The following is a 14,273-nucleotide window of genomic DNA, read 5'->3' on the forward strand; positions in this document are numbered from 1 at the left end:
GCAATTTAATACCTTTAACATTTGATTTATGCTTACATTGTCATGTTCTCTAATACATTTGAGTTTTACAACCCTACTTACAGCCAACCTGGGGAAGGTAGTTTTCTCGTTGTTGTCTGGGACTCCAGGTGAAACCAAAGGTGTGTTGACCACAGAGCTCATTTTGTCCCTGGGGACCACTAGCGACATAATCGGGCCCTGCTGTGAACAGATACTGTGTGTTTCTGATTCTTTATTTTTTTATGTGCAGAAGCATATTTGACAAATAAATGATAATTTAATGTGAAAACATAAAGGCATGTTTTTTTCCTCACACTTGCACACAACCCACAACAGGGGGAGCTGTGTTGCAAAGAATTAAGTTACGACCTTGAAACAAGGAGGATACAAAAAAGAGAGAGAGGGAAAAAAAGGAGAGCATGGCAGAATAATGACAAGGAGAGTCTCCTTGAAATCTTTGGTGTCACTTACCTTTTTTCAGCTGAAGGGAAATCAGCTGGCCTCCCCCCCCCCCCCCACACTGGAAGACCCCATGTGATCTCGGAAACATTTTCACCTGCAACCCAACCCCAAACAGGGCCGCGCTCTGCGGGATTGGATGCGTCACCTTATCCCCCACTTTGTGTCCCATTACCCAGCAGTTGTAATGCTCACACCAGTGTAACGTGTCTAAGGTAGCGGGCGGGGCAAGCTGAGCTGGCCTGAAATTTTAAATTAACCTCAGTGGCATTTATGTGTGCTGGGGAACAGGGGTGTTACATTACCGGTACCCTCACTCCCGCCATGCACACACACCTGTCGTACACAACGGGTGAACAAAAGAATGCTCGCACTTAGCCGAACCAAATACAGAGTCGCACATGTCTGTTGCCGGTTGTATGTTTATCTCCTCTCGTGGCGAGGCTCCCTTAACGGTGGCTGGTTTCACAGTCTGTTATCAGAGAGCCAGGGAGGGAGGGAGGGAGCCGTGTCTGTGTGGCAGGAAATGTCAGAGAGAGAGGCTTACCATCTATTTTTCAGTACTGTTGAAACTCCCGCTCATCGCCGAGGCTTCCTCAAGATCAACGCTATCGAGCTCGATATCGCTGCTTTCTGTAGAACAAACTCAGCCTGTTAATAGAAAACTATGGAGCATGGATGCTGTTAAGCACATGGGGATGGCAACAACAGCGAAGAAGTGACACAAAAAGTCTTGCTTGAACAACCATTTCTGAAATTTCACATTTAAAAGGGAAATATATCAATAAGTGGTTTTCTTTCTTTTCTTCTGGCAAGAAATAGAGTGACATTTGGGGAATTTTTGAGAAGATTGATGTCCTCGATAGTTAAATAAGTAACTAGAGCCAGCAGTCGTTGGCTTAGCTTAGCGTAAAGACTGGAAAACAGGGGAAACAGCTATCTTGTCTCGATCAAGAGGTGTTAAGATCTGCCTGCCGGCACATCCAAAAGCCATTTTTCTCCAGTGTGATGTGAAAAATGTGGTGCAGGGATACAGAAAATTCAGTAATGTGAATCTTCTGCTTGACAGCAATGCATGAATGTTCCGCAGGGGTGTGCGAGCATTCGTAAGAACCTGCAGAATCAGTTTTTACAGATGAACGGCTTTCTTTTTCCAGACGAAAACTGGTGTGAAACTGCTTTAAAGCACATTAATTAAGTTATTCTAAGCTAAGCTAACCACCTACAGGCTGTAGCTACATGCTAACCTTCCGTACCTGAGAGTGGTGTTAATTATTTAAACAAGAATGCTAAGCAAGCTTTCCTTTAAAAGGTATAATGTCCTAAATAATGTATAGATTGATACACAAATTTGAAATGCTGTGTGTTTCAGCTTCATATTATACCTTTAAAAACCCGAGTGCTGCCTTCAGGACAGAAGGGAACTTGAGGAAGACTTGGGCCGCCACTGTGAGCACTCTTGACCCCAGGGTGGAGCCCGAGGGCATTTGGAAAGGGTTTTACCCAAGCAAAGGTAGGCCAGGCAGCAGAGAGGGGGGCAGCTGATCCCCTTTGGCATTCTCCCTTCATTTTTCCTCAAGAAGTGGGCCACACAAGCTGATGGGTGCATTCCCAGAAGTGTTTTTATGGCCCATCATAAATCATGTAATGGTCTTGCTCCACTCTAGAGGCATTTGTGTGTCTGACATGGGGAAATCCTTGTTGACAAACCATTTTTCTCAGTCTCAAACATCAAATTGCATTATTTAATACTGCACTGGGTTATTCTTACCTTGTTCTGTGGAACAGACGAGACCGCATCCGAGAGCACAGTCTGACGTGAATTAAATTACACCCCCACTTAAATACATTTCCCCTTCTTTCGAAACTTGGTTTTGCATCGACAATTTCTTTCAGAAGAGCCACAAATACAATCTTCCACTTTGCCACGGCCTCATGAAATAGGAAATCCACATCCATGGTAGCTCTTTTAAATGGAGCGGCAGGGTCACGGCCCCATAAATGCTATTTGGAAAACCCACGGGAGTGACCGCATCGGGCTCCCTGAGTGCTTATTAAAGTCATGAGAGATAATGAAAAACGGCACAGAAGCAGAGGCTCTATCAGGTGCAATCATGAAGGATATCTCCGTGTTGCCTTAATTAGTCTGGGTGAGGAGGTGAGTATTTGCTGGAGGGCTTTTCCTCCCAGAATATGAGAAAACGTGTCCCTGCTCTGATTTTAAAGAGTCACTCCCTCTCTCTTTCTATTTCACGCCAGCTGAACTGCAGTAACCTCTAACCTTCTCTGCTACTCACATCAACCTTTTCTGACAATTACATGATATCTACAGGGCTACGGGCTGGCGACTACAAATTAGCATTATTATGCTGAGGAGTAAGTCCAGAACTGCAGTGTGTGGGATCCTACGTCCCTGCATTTGATAAATGGACCTTAACTTTCAATGGGCTGACACTGGCTCTTTATGTGCATGTAGAGTACTGCTGTGTTGTACAGATAATCACGTCACTGGTTGTGGAGGTGAGCTAGCAGGGGTTTCCTGTCAAACACTCTTAATATACAGAGGCAGCTTGGAGGTGTGCGGCTCTCATCAGTATGTTGCTCGGGTACAGCAGCCACTACCAAAAACCTCACAGAATAACTGATGAGTTCCTCATCACGCAGCAATAATCTGATTCATTAGCTTAGTGAGCTGAATATGCATTTGCTATGGAGTCATTCAGATTGGAAATACCACATTTCTTGCGTGACACAGTTGTTCAGTAAGAGAAGCACCAAAAAAAACCAGAATTTAATTGGAAAAACATCATTTTACTTAGAATATAGTGAACACCGTAAGGGGTTTTAATGGAAACAGTTTGCTTGTGGAGTTCCTCGTTCTAGCGGTGCTTGTTCCCGTCGCTTGTATCGCTGTTTGACTGCTCCGTAATTGTCCGTGTGTGAGTGAGGTGCATCTCCTGCAGGTGCATGCACCACTGGATAAATCCCATTTGTATCCTGTTTTTGGATTTTGCCAAAAAAAAAAAAAAAACATCCTGCTGCTTATACTCCCTTAGTGCACAGACTAGACCATCAACTGAGCCAACAAAGACTTGTAATGGGTCGCTGGAAGATGAATTATTCATGTGTTGCATCGGCCTGGTTTTCTTGTGCAGATGCACGTCTTATTGCCCACCTTGGCTCCGTGACAACAGCTGAGCAAAACCATCTGAGAGTGATAATGATAGTTGGCGAGAGCGCCGTCCTGTTTGGTGTGGGTTTTCCTCTCCAGGTCCCACGTGTAGCTCCATCAGGCCTATACCACAGTACTGATGGTTGAAGACTCCTCCGACTTGCCCTGCTTGCTGGGCAACGACTTGAGGTACTCCAGGTGCCTGCGGGCGTCCTCCTGATTAGCCCTGACGTAGTAGACCAGGTAGGAGATGACCATGGTGAACCAGCCGAACATGACAACCAGCATGGCCACATCTGTAGTCCTCTTCATCACCACACATAGGTCTATGTCTGGCGCAAGCAGGAAGGCAAGTCCTTGAACTCCTGAGTCCTCGGGATCCGAAGTCTGGCACACGATGCCCGTCAGGGAAGCGGGCTCCAGGTCCACGCGGGGCATGGCCATCTGCAGGTTGCAGTCACAGTGCCACGGATTGTTTGTCAGGTTGGCGCGGGACCGCAGGCCCTCGAAGGCCTCGGGGTTAAACTTCACTAACTTATTAGAGGAAATGTCTAGGAATTGTAGCGAGGAGCCCAGGCCCCTGAACGCCCCTGGTTCTAACTGGTTCAACTCATTGTGTGATAGATCCAGTTCAACCAGGTGGGGCAAACCTGCGAAAGCATTCGTCGGGACCGTAGTGAAGAGGTTGAAGTCCAGGTAGACGCGTCGCGTGTCATTGGGGATGTCCAGGGGGATCTCTGTTAGCTGCAGATTGCTGCAGCGCACGGTCTTGCCGCCACTCTCGCTCTCAGAGCAGTAGCAGCTCTTGGAGCAACTGGTGGCGGCGTGGTGGAAGCAGAAGGTCATCAGCACCAGGCTGTGCAGCAGCAAACACATGACCACCGAGTGGCGCAGTAACCAGTCTGCAAGTAGGGACATTGCGGGGTGTGGGCATGCTCCAGGAAGGACCACCTGGACACGGGAGGTGAAGTCCACATCAACCTCCCCAGTAGCTGTCGAGTCTATGACATGAAAACAACAACAAGGTCACATTAGCATCGATGGGAAGAGCCTTTGGGGAATTAAGATAAGTAAGAACTAATTTTCTCCAGCCAAACATGAGTGATTAAGAATGTTGTTCAGAGTCCACAGTGTTATCTCATGCAGGAATCAGGGGTCGCCCTCAGCAGCGTGTCTAATTGCAGTGAGGAGGCAGCAGGAACGCTGCGTTTCAGCGTGTTTGTTGACCAGAAACGACTGAACTTGTGTTGTGTTTTCCAGGAAAGTCTAAGGATCAAACGCTCCCTTCGTACCGACTAAATAAACAAGCTACGAAAATCCTTTGGTGTCACTGTGCCTCCTTTATAATTGACATCCCTGCTATGCGGGGTTATTTCACAACACAGAGGCTCCCATTAACATACTGTCGTGATGTGGCACCACGAGGAACAAAATGTTCCAAACAAAATCATAAACCCAACTAGATTGGAGTTATATATACATATATATATAGTATATGATGTTTCCAGTTCATTCTAAAGCTACATCTGCCATTCTGATGCAAAAGTTTAAAATCTCCTAGTTTGGTGTCTGTCAAGCAATACAATCGCCATTTAGTCAGAAGTGCAAGTAACACAGTAAAAGCTTGTCCGTGTGTCCTCTAAATTACACTTTATATTTTGTATGTAAGCCTTTGAAAATAGCAGGTCCACCCACCCTAACATACTTCATTAATAGCTGATCAGAGCTACCTCCTATCCTGTTACTAATCCTCTTCAGGAAAAACTCCTAAGTCAATGTAGCACCAGTGTTGGGCACCCAATCCTTTTGTCGGGGTAAATGCTATAAACAGCACCGAGGCTCACAAAACAAGCAATGTGATGGCTAGTCTTATTTGAGAGGGAAAAAAAAGAAAGAACCACGGAGTCCAACCGGACTATTTTGATTTCTTCAAAAGGCTGGAGACTGGGCAAGATCCACTTACCAAGATTAAAAAATGAAATCGATCTCTAAGTACCTCAAAGTATCACATGACAGTGTGTGTGTGTGTGTGTTTGGGGTGGTGGTGTAGTGGCAGCGGTGGTGTGTATGCGTGTGTTCGGGGGACAGATGACTCGTCTATGAGACACAGCTAATAACACTCATTGTGTTAGGCCGGTTTTTGAGACGCCTACCACATAATCCTAATAACGGGGGGCTGATGCATCAGAGCACACCACGATGAAGCCTCTGCTATTAAGAAGCTCTGACTGCTGCAGTTTGCCTCCATTAGACACGAGGCGATTATCCATACCTCTTCATTAATCAACTTCCAACGTGTTTCCCTCATGCACTTCTGCATGAGAATGTAAAATAACACCTTTTTTTTTAGGACATAAAAGTTGCCCTAAACTAAATGTTATGCGCTCCTGCAAAGGTTGTACTTTCCCCGTCACACAGCAGCACGCCAGGCTGAGAGATAATGGGAGAGCTAGTGACGGGGGAGGGAGAGAGATGCATGTAGGCACAAGAGATAATGATATCACAAGGGTTTAAGGAGAGGGGGTAAACATTCTAATAGCAGAGAATGGCGAGTGACACTAATGAGACATCAAGAAAGGAGGCACATGTTAGTGGAGTCGCAGGGACAGCTGATGAAGAATAAAGGGCCTTGGAAGAAGAGAGGGTGTAAACCTAATGAGTGGCAGGTTGGGGCATCGGCTTAAAAAAAGATTTTCCATCCAAAATATGCTTCTCAAAAGACAGCACTATCAAAAGTGAGTTATTATTACAACAAACATAAACCATCTTATTTCCAGTCAAATAAATGAGCAAGTCTCTAAATCTGTCTTGGTCTGTCTTTCTAAAGCCATTACCTCTGCGATAAATAACCCTCCCGCTTTTAATCCAAACAATAAATGTAGAACTGAATTGAAGCCAAAGGTCAGTCTCTCACTTCATAAATTCACTGCTGCCAGTGATGCTGCACGGACAAGTCTCTGGCACCTATTACATGAGGAGCGGCCACAGGGGCTCACACACACATATGTGTTGTGTTAATATGTTTGGTGACATTCTATGAGCATCCAGTAAATGGCAAACAAGATGCTTGTTTCGAGAGCATAAAGCATCCTTGATATATTTAACCTGAAACATATTCTAGTGCTTTAAAACATGTCTTTTTTAATGCTTTATTGCACTGAGCATATTTCAACCTGAAGACCTAATTTCCTCCCCACAGAATAAATGAACCCATAGAGCAACGAACACACTGTTACAGGAGGGCAGTCAGCTCATTTGATAATGTAATGGCATTTAATGTACAGTGGAGATTAACAAGGGTCTCGTACTCCTTTTTAATCAGTTGAAACATCTCGTCAGGATTTATATCTCCAATATCAAATTCAATAAAACAACACGATGTAATTACTTCACGTTCTATTAATCGCAACACGAGCCGGGCTCGTTTTCAGACGCGAAATTAAAGCGCAACAGTGGGTTAAGTGTCGGTCCCTGCTCAAATTTTAAATTCTACTCATAAACAACAAGCATCTGGTTGTAAAGACGAACTCAGAGGACGGGAGATAAAGCCGACGCCTGCTGGGAACTCATATACGCTTGTTAAGTTTGTCTTTCAGCTTGTTTTAATCATCGCTAAGAAGCCCCCATTAAAACGCTATTATATATACACATATGTTATGAATCAAGATGCATGCGACATCACAAAATAACCCACGAGCGCACACTCACGTCTTTGCCTCTTCCCCTCTCCTTGTCATGATGTGTTCCTCAGCAAGTGGCCAGCAGCGAAATGCGCTTCCAGAAACGCGGCTCGGACAGTGTTTTGGTTCGATTCCATCTGGTCCCTTTTTTTTTTTTTTTTTGCAGCTCGTTAAACTTGTGCTCGAGAGCCGCGCGACGCGCCGCTGGAAACGCTCCCACCGTACAGGGGCTCGTGCTCGGCGGCGCAGCCGTTAGTTTCCACGCAACCGGAAAAACCAGGCAGCGACGTTGCGCCCGCGAGCCCGCGCGGACGGACCTTAAAGGACGCACCGAGGGGGGGCAACGCGTCTCACTGACTCCGATCCAGGATGTGACATTTAAAAGAAATAAAAACAAAAACATTCACGTGAAGTTTAAAATGGCAGACACACGGCGCGCAATGCGTTTACGCACAAACGGAAGGAATGGCTGGATGGGTTTGAGTTGTGGAAATGAATGAATGCGAATGTGGGACTGGTTGCATCCATTCATATTCTGTTGGTTGCTGGGAGTGAAGAGGATCTGTATGCATCAGGTGCCAGTAAACTAAGGGGTACCCCTCCCTCTCATATGCACACACTCTCTCTCACTCTCTCTCACACACACACACACACACATAATGATCTCAGGCGTGGTGGAGTTGGCAGCCCACACTAAGCATGTTTGATCTGAAAGCTTGTTTCAAACATGCAGCCTGGATGCCAGGGTGGATCTCTGGCTGTCTCCAGGCCCTCTTCCTGCCTGTTGCCAGCCGATAAGAAAGCCCAGTCAAAAGCAGGCGTGCATGTGCACTGGCCTGGGAGAGTCAGCCAAGCAGCCATAAGGTATTAATGGAATTAAAATCAATGGAGTGGGATACTCCACCCAAACTCCCTCCCCGGTGCTCTGGAATGACAGACTTGATTAACTGCAGCCAGGGGCTTTCTTTCTTTCTTTGCAAAGGGGGCCACTTCCCCAGGACCCCCAGACCAAATACCTTTACCCGTGTGGCAATTTTTGCAAATCAGCATTTTTATCTTGTACATGAGTCCTGTATCAGTTATAGTTTTAATACCTTCAGTATTGAAGTTGATTGTCTGCTTACATGATATTCTTAAACACATTTGAGTTGAATCAAAATTTCAAGTTACAGGAATCCGGTTGTTGCTATAGGGGCCCATGCTAATTGGGTCGTCGACTGGCCAATCATAGCATTGGAGAGCTGTGATAATTGTCTGACAACAATCCGGCTCTGCTCCATATGCTCATGCAATTGTTTCAGATTCAAGCTGGTTTTGAGGATTTTAAGTTCTGTCTATTTTACTTACAGTGATACTCGTTACCCACAAAGTTTAGAAGGAATTTCTAACACACATGCTTTTTCTCTCTCGAATCCCTTATTTTTTTATTATAGGTATTTAATCAGGGAGTGCAGTTAGTGACAGTGTGGGCTCCATGCTAGCTCCGATGCTCCATGCTAGCTCGGATGCTCCATGCTAGCTAGTTGGAGTAGCAGCAGGTTTAGCAAACGGTCCACACAGCTCATTTTACTAGTGGCTTTATTCAGCTTTGACTGCATGAATGGTAAACAGTGTGTTCTGTATGTAGGAATACAGGAAATCAAAGCATCCTTGTTGTGCAAATTCCTTTCAAGGAAGTTATGTGTTCTCCCCCGGAGTTCACTCCATCCTGAGGTTGTGTAAGTGAATCCACTTGAGTTCTGTTCAGTGTTTCTGAGTAATTATTTCCTGGCGAAGACTAGTCGCATTTCTGCCCGTGGGTGTTAGATGATCGACAGGAAGTAGAGCATGTCGAGCGTAATGTGCGTACTGATATGAAAACGCTCGACGAGAATGATATAATGGTGGAAAAGAGAAAATTGAAATTCCAGTTTCTTGTCACTGTGAGCCTTTGGTTCAGGCAATTTCCAGGTGTGTGAGAGATGAAATTGCCGGCAGCAAACCTTTATGGGTAAAAGAAAAAAAATGAATTTAAGCAGATGCACCCAGAAAAACATAAATGAGAAGAGCAAATGACAAAAAAGATGTGATTCACGAATATCTTAACCTTTAACATACATTTGTAGACATCCAAAAACAGCATGAGGGAAGTAGATAACAACAGTAAACCTTTACTGGAATACTTTTGTTTTAACCATCACATTTCCAGCAGTGTCCTTGGAAGTCGATAACATGACCTTTAAGGTGAACACCCTTTCCTGGCTGTCATTGTGAACGTCTCAGAGACACAATGAAGGACTGAGAATTATTAATTACTTTGAAAGGGCACTGGAAAACAGTTTAAACCACCTCCATCCTGTGTTTGCAGGCGACTATAACAACTTAACATTTAAGATGCCATACATCACAGCCGCTGACATCACTATGCTTGTGGGAAATGTCACCACTGGGTGTTTTGCAAACACAACTAGACAATTGTAGGAAATGAAACACCTTATATTCACAGTGTAGAGTAAATACTGTACATTCACTTTAAAAAAAAAAAAAAAACGTTTTTCTTCAGCAAGGTTGCACCTAATAAGGATTCAACACAGGAAGCAGATTGGATTCGCCAGCTTCATCAGCTGGCAGAGTGAAATATAGAGTACGCTGACCTCAATAGTATTGACTGAGAAAGTAGTCCATGTGTGCATAAATCATTCCTGTGCATGTACCAGTCGGGTTCAGACACCATTAGGCTCCTTATTAGCTTGGTCAGCTTTGACGCCAGCAATAAAAGACTGCTCAGACATGCACGATCCCGACAGGATGAATTGTAATAACGTTGGTTGATACCATGGCCTCATCGTCAAAATCTTTCTGGTACTTTGGTTTTTGACAAGATGCTTGCAAAACAAATGACATTCAAATCAGCCACAGCTGTAGTTTGTCTTTATTGCTAATTGTCTATACAAAAATAGGGAACATGGAAGCCATTATTGATGAACATCAGCAGGTTGTCATTGTCACTGCTGAGCATGTTAGCATGCCGATGCTAACCACCATACCTCAATTCTGACAGATCTGAAACTCAATATTGTAAGAGACCTGAAGAGATAAAAAAATATATATATATACAGTATTTTAAAATGAAAAAAGACAAGATTTGACATTGCAACCACCTTTGTAATGATCCCCACTGACCTAAAACATCGCATTTATTCTAGCTTTATTATATTTTTCAGCACCTTCAACAGCAGGGGAATTCAACAAGGATCAATGAATATCTACAACACTTTCATATCACCAGTCCATTGTTTCCTTCATGTCAATGATGTCAGACTTCAAAGACAAGGATCCTCACAGGAGAGATGAGGTGAGGTGACCCCTCTGTTACAGGCAGCAGCACGGAAATCCTTCTAATACACCTTTCACACAGTTTTTTGATTAAAAGGTTCAAGGCAGGTCGGGAAATAAATAAATAAAGCGCAGGATTATGTTGTATTCATAAAGACAAGGCAGGACTTTGATCTTACTCGGAGATGAGGAGTAAGCTGGGAGCCAAGTGCAGAGCGGGAGCGTGTTTGCGTGTGCTTAAGTACATAGATATTCATGCTAGAAAATGAGATCTCATTAATATGGATCCTCTTGTTCCACTGCTGCTCAGAGCACACAGAAAAGGAATGATGAAACATCCCCACTCGGTTCAGACGACATTGTGGAAAGTTTGGTGCTAATATTTACTCAAAATCCCACTCAGCACTCTGTGGCTTGGTGGATTAATGTCAGCTTGCATGTATGCCACCTGCACAGGTATCAGGGTAATAGAGAGGACGCCTGAGCCTGAGGTGCTTGACAGGCTGGAGAGAAAATGCAAGGGGGGGGGTACGACGACTTTGATCCACTTGAAAGTGTAGTCAGGATTAATGCTTGGTTGATAATGCGCACAGCCCCCGTCTAGCTGCCAACCACGGCGGAACATTTGAAGTAATCTGATAAAGCCGGGCAAGACTGACTGCTAGTGCACTCTCCTCTGCCGATGAGGAAAGTAATCCTATTTTCTGCTGTTTCACTGTCATATGCTCTTCCACCTATCTGATCGCCTTCTAATTGACAAGAGCATGCCTCTTAACCCCAGGGCTGTAAAAGGAGTGGCTGTGGAGCAGCAGCAATGAACACCAAGTTATATGTGTTTCTCGTGGAGACTGAGATGCAAACATGTATTAGGGTTGTCAATGTCAACGGCAATGTCAAACCAACACATGAAAACATCGAAAGGTTCTGTTGCGGCTTTGACTTTGGCCAAACAGGTTAGTGTAACATTGTGATCGTCATAGAACATAAGTTACCTGCTGGAGTCCAATGGGCCCAGAAAATACAAGCCTCGGCAGACTTATAGGCAATAAAACCTTAACTTAATGACGCAATTGCTTATAGGGCTAAACAAATGTTGCCATAAAACGTAGCAGCCCAATAAGCCAATAAGAGAGTCGTGCTGCTACATCTCCACTCTTTATCTGGAGGCTCATCACTGTTAGTTTACTGGGGATCCAGCAGTGCGCTCATGACATCCCTAAAGCAGCAGTGGTTATAACAGCACAGACCTATAAATACATTAAAGTTGAAGATCAGAGCAGATAATTAGTCACATACAAATGTTTCTTAAAGATCGCAAAAACTACATGGTAACATGCCTAAATAACACATAAATAACATAAAGCTTGCAGGCACATAAACCTTTAATGCCACAATTTCCGTGACAAGATGCATGTTGAAAACTCTGCCGATGATGTGTCAACTGATGTTGTTGCTTCTGGAACAAGCTCTGTCAAGTGCTCAGCTGGAGTTGGCTGTTGTTTACCTGTCAGCTTAATATCTGTGAAGCAGCCCTATCCTTGTATGACATCAAGCCACACCAAACAGCCCATTTAGGCAGCTATCAGCAGATCTATAACACATCGGGTTTCTTTCTTCCTCAACAGTCGAGCTGTATCAGGCCTCAGAAAAACACAGGGCCATCAATAAATAAACAGGAAGGCAGGTGGTACTGAGAGCGAGAGTGTCCATCTACTTTGCTCACGTCTCTCCGCAACTTCAGATGGGTGACTATTTTTGGATGCCAAGTACCAAGTATTCCCTATTTCAAAATGCCCACTCATGCTAGATGAGAGGAAGTCTGTGTGTGTGTTGGCTGCGTCTGCGTTACAGCGTTGGAACGGCAGTTGCCAACTTAAAAATATGTAACTGTATTCTCATAAATTACCCAAAAATAATGCACTCTGAAGACTGATGTACTGTAGAAAAACGTTTCAGAAGATATACCACATCAACATAACATTACCAATAAAATAATTAGGTCTACATTTTGGCAAATATGCTGTTTTGCGCTCTAACTTGATTGATACCACTCTCAAATCTGTTAAATCCGTTAAATATGATGCTACAGGAAGGACACTGTCATCTTAGCTTAGCATACAGATGCGAAAGCAGGTGTATTACCAGCACCTCTTCAACTCACAAATCAAAAAAGTTTCATCTCGATTGTTTTGTTCCTTTTCAAGTATGCTTCTTATCACAGTTTTGAGAAAGTGATGGAATATTTTTTCAACAGTGAATTCTATCATCCAAATGACTCAACACTGCTCCTGTTGGCAATTCTTTTGGGGAAAAGTACCTACACAGGCTAAAAAGTACATTTCGATCCCAGATTGTCTCCTTTTCGGGTGGATCAAAATTGTTCTATTTTGAAGGTAGCATATCTGATCCCCTGTGTTGTATGTATGAAAAAAAAGGATGAGGGCGGCTGGCACATTCTTCTTCTTCTTTTTCTTAAAGGAGCCAGGATCAATCATCTTCTCCAGCTGAAGACACCAAGTGCAAAATCAAACTGTTATACGTTTATGTGCCTTCATTCATGTGTGCAGCTGTGGGTGTATTTGTGTACACACACTCACACACACACACACACACTCTGCTATCTATTGGACTACAGTTCCTCAGCCCTATTATTATCATTGCCAAGGTCAGATGAGTGGGCAACATAGCAGAGGAAGACAGATAAGTACGATAGAACTGTTAGATAAATCAGTGTACTGCATGTCCATTCAGTGATAGCCATCGGACCTTAAATGTAAAGGCCCTTCTTCGCTTAGTACTGGATACAATCCAGTCTTTTAGTCTGGGGTCTTAAACACTGCACTTCTGAAACACTTTGCATTAACGGGAACAGAGGGAATCTTTACAAGAGGATACAAAGCTTGCAGAAGCATTAGTTGCTTTCATGAAACTACAACGGCACACTTCTGTGGTGATAAGCTAATTGACCACGAAGTAGCTTTTACAGTGCAGTGAGGTCGAGAGATCGGGAAAAAGGTTGGGGGTGGGGGTATTGATATATGAAGCAACGTTTTGGGAACGAGAGAACATTGCACTCCCAGGAGAACACTCGCTTGTAAGATAGTTTTTGTACCTTTGAACATTGGAAAAGACAGTAATGGTTTGTAACCCCAGGTGACCAAAAGGTACACATACATTATGGTTTATTAGTTGTTAGTATGGTTTAAGGTGTAATCTCATTTCCACTCAGCAGCAAGTGGTGACCATGAGTGTTTGTGTGATGAATTATTAAATGTACATTTAGGTCTGACCTACAGGGTATGAATGTATATCTATGTCCATGTGTTCTTCTCTGATGATGCAAAGTGATTGCTATGGAGCCTGCTACTGTAAGGATTTACATCTGCAGTATACCTATTTCTTCTGTGTGTGAAACGCAGCTGTCACCTGCCGCCGCCGCCGGCTACTTTGGCTGCGAAAAAGTACCTCAGGTGGTGATGCAAACTTGACTTTTCAGAGAGGTGTTAAATTATTTGCCGACTCTGCAGGTGTACCTTCAAGACGAGATGTAAATAAGATGGAATGTGCACAGATGCTGAATGCCGTATAGCTTCCCTTAGTGCTAAGAAGCCTGAACGTCATTATGCAGCCCTGAATATCACAGTTTC

The 14,273-nt window shown here is 44.0% G+C and overlaps 1 protein-coding gene across 1 annotated transcript; it reads right to left on the reverse strand.

The window, feature by feature from the left end:
* Positions 1 to 3,254: 3,254 nt before the first annotated feature.
* Positions 3,255 to 7,599, reverse strand: lrrc3ca (leucine rich repeat containing 3Ca). The gene is made up of 2 exons (XM_084040273.1): positions 7,340 to 7,599; positions 3,255 to 4,632 (listed from the first exon to the last, which is right to left on the reverse strand). The coding sequence occupies exon 2, from the start codon at positions 4,547 to 4,549 to the stop codon at positions 3,755 to 3,757; it is 795 nt and encodes a 264-aa protein (XP_083896399.1). The 5' UTR covers positions 4,550 to 4,632; positions 7,340 to 7,599; the 3' UTR covers positions 3,255 to 3,754.
* Positions 7,600 to 14,273: the final 6,674 nt, after the last annotated feature.

The sequence above is a fragment of the Eutrigla gurnardus genome, assembly GCF_963514095.1.
Source record: "Eutrigla gurnardus genome assembly, chromosome: 22".
Taxonomy (NCBI): Eukaryota; Metazoa; Chordata; class Actinopteri; order Perciformes; family Triglidae; genus Eutrigla; species Eutrigla gurnardus.

Coding starts and splice junctions, on each gene's coding strand:
- lrrc3ca (XM_084040273.1), bottom strand. CDS start 4,549: ATGTCCCTACTTGCAGACTGGTTACTGCGCCACTCGGTGGTCATGTGT.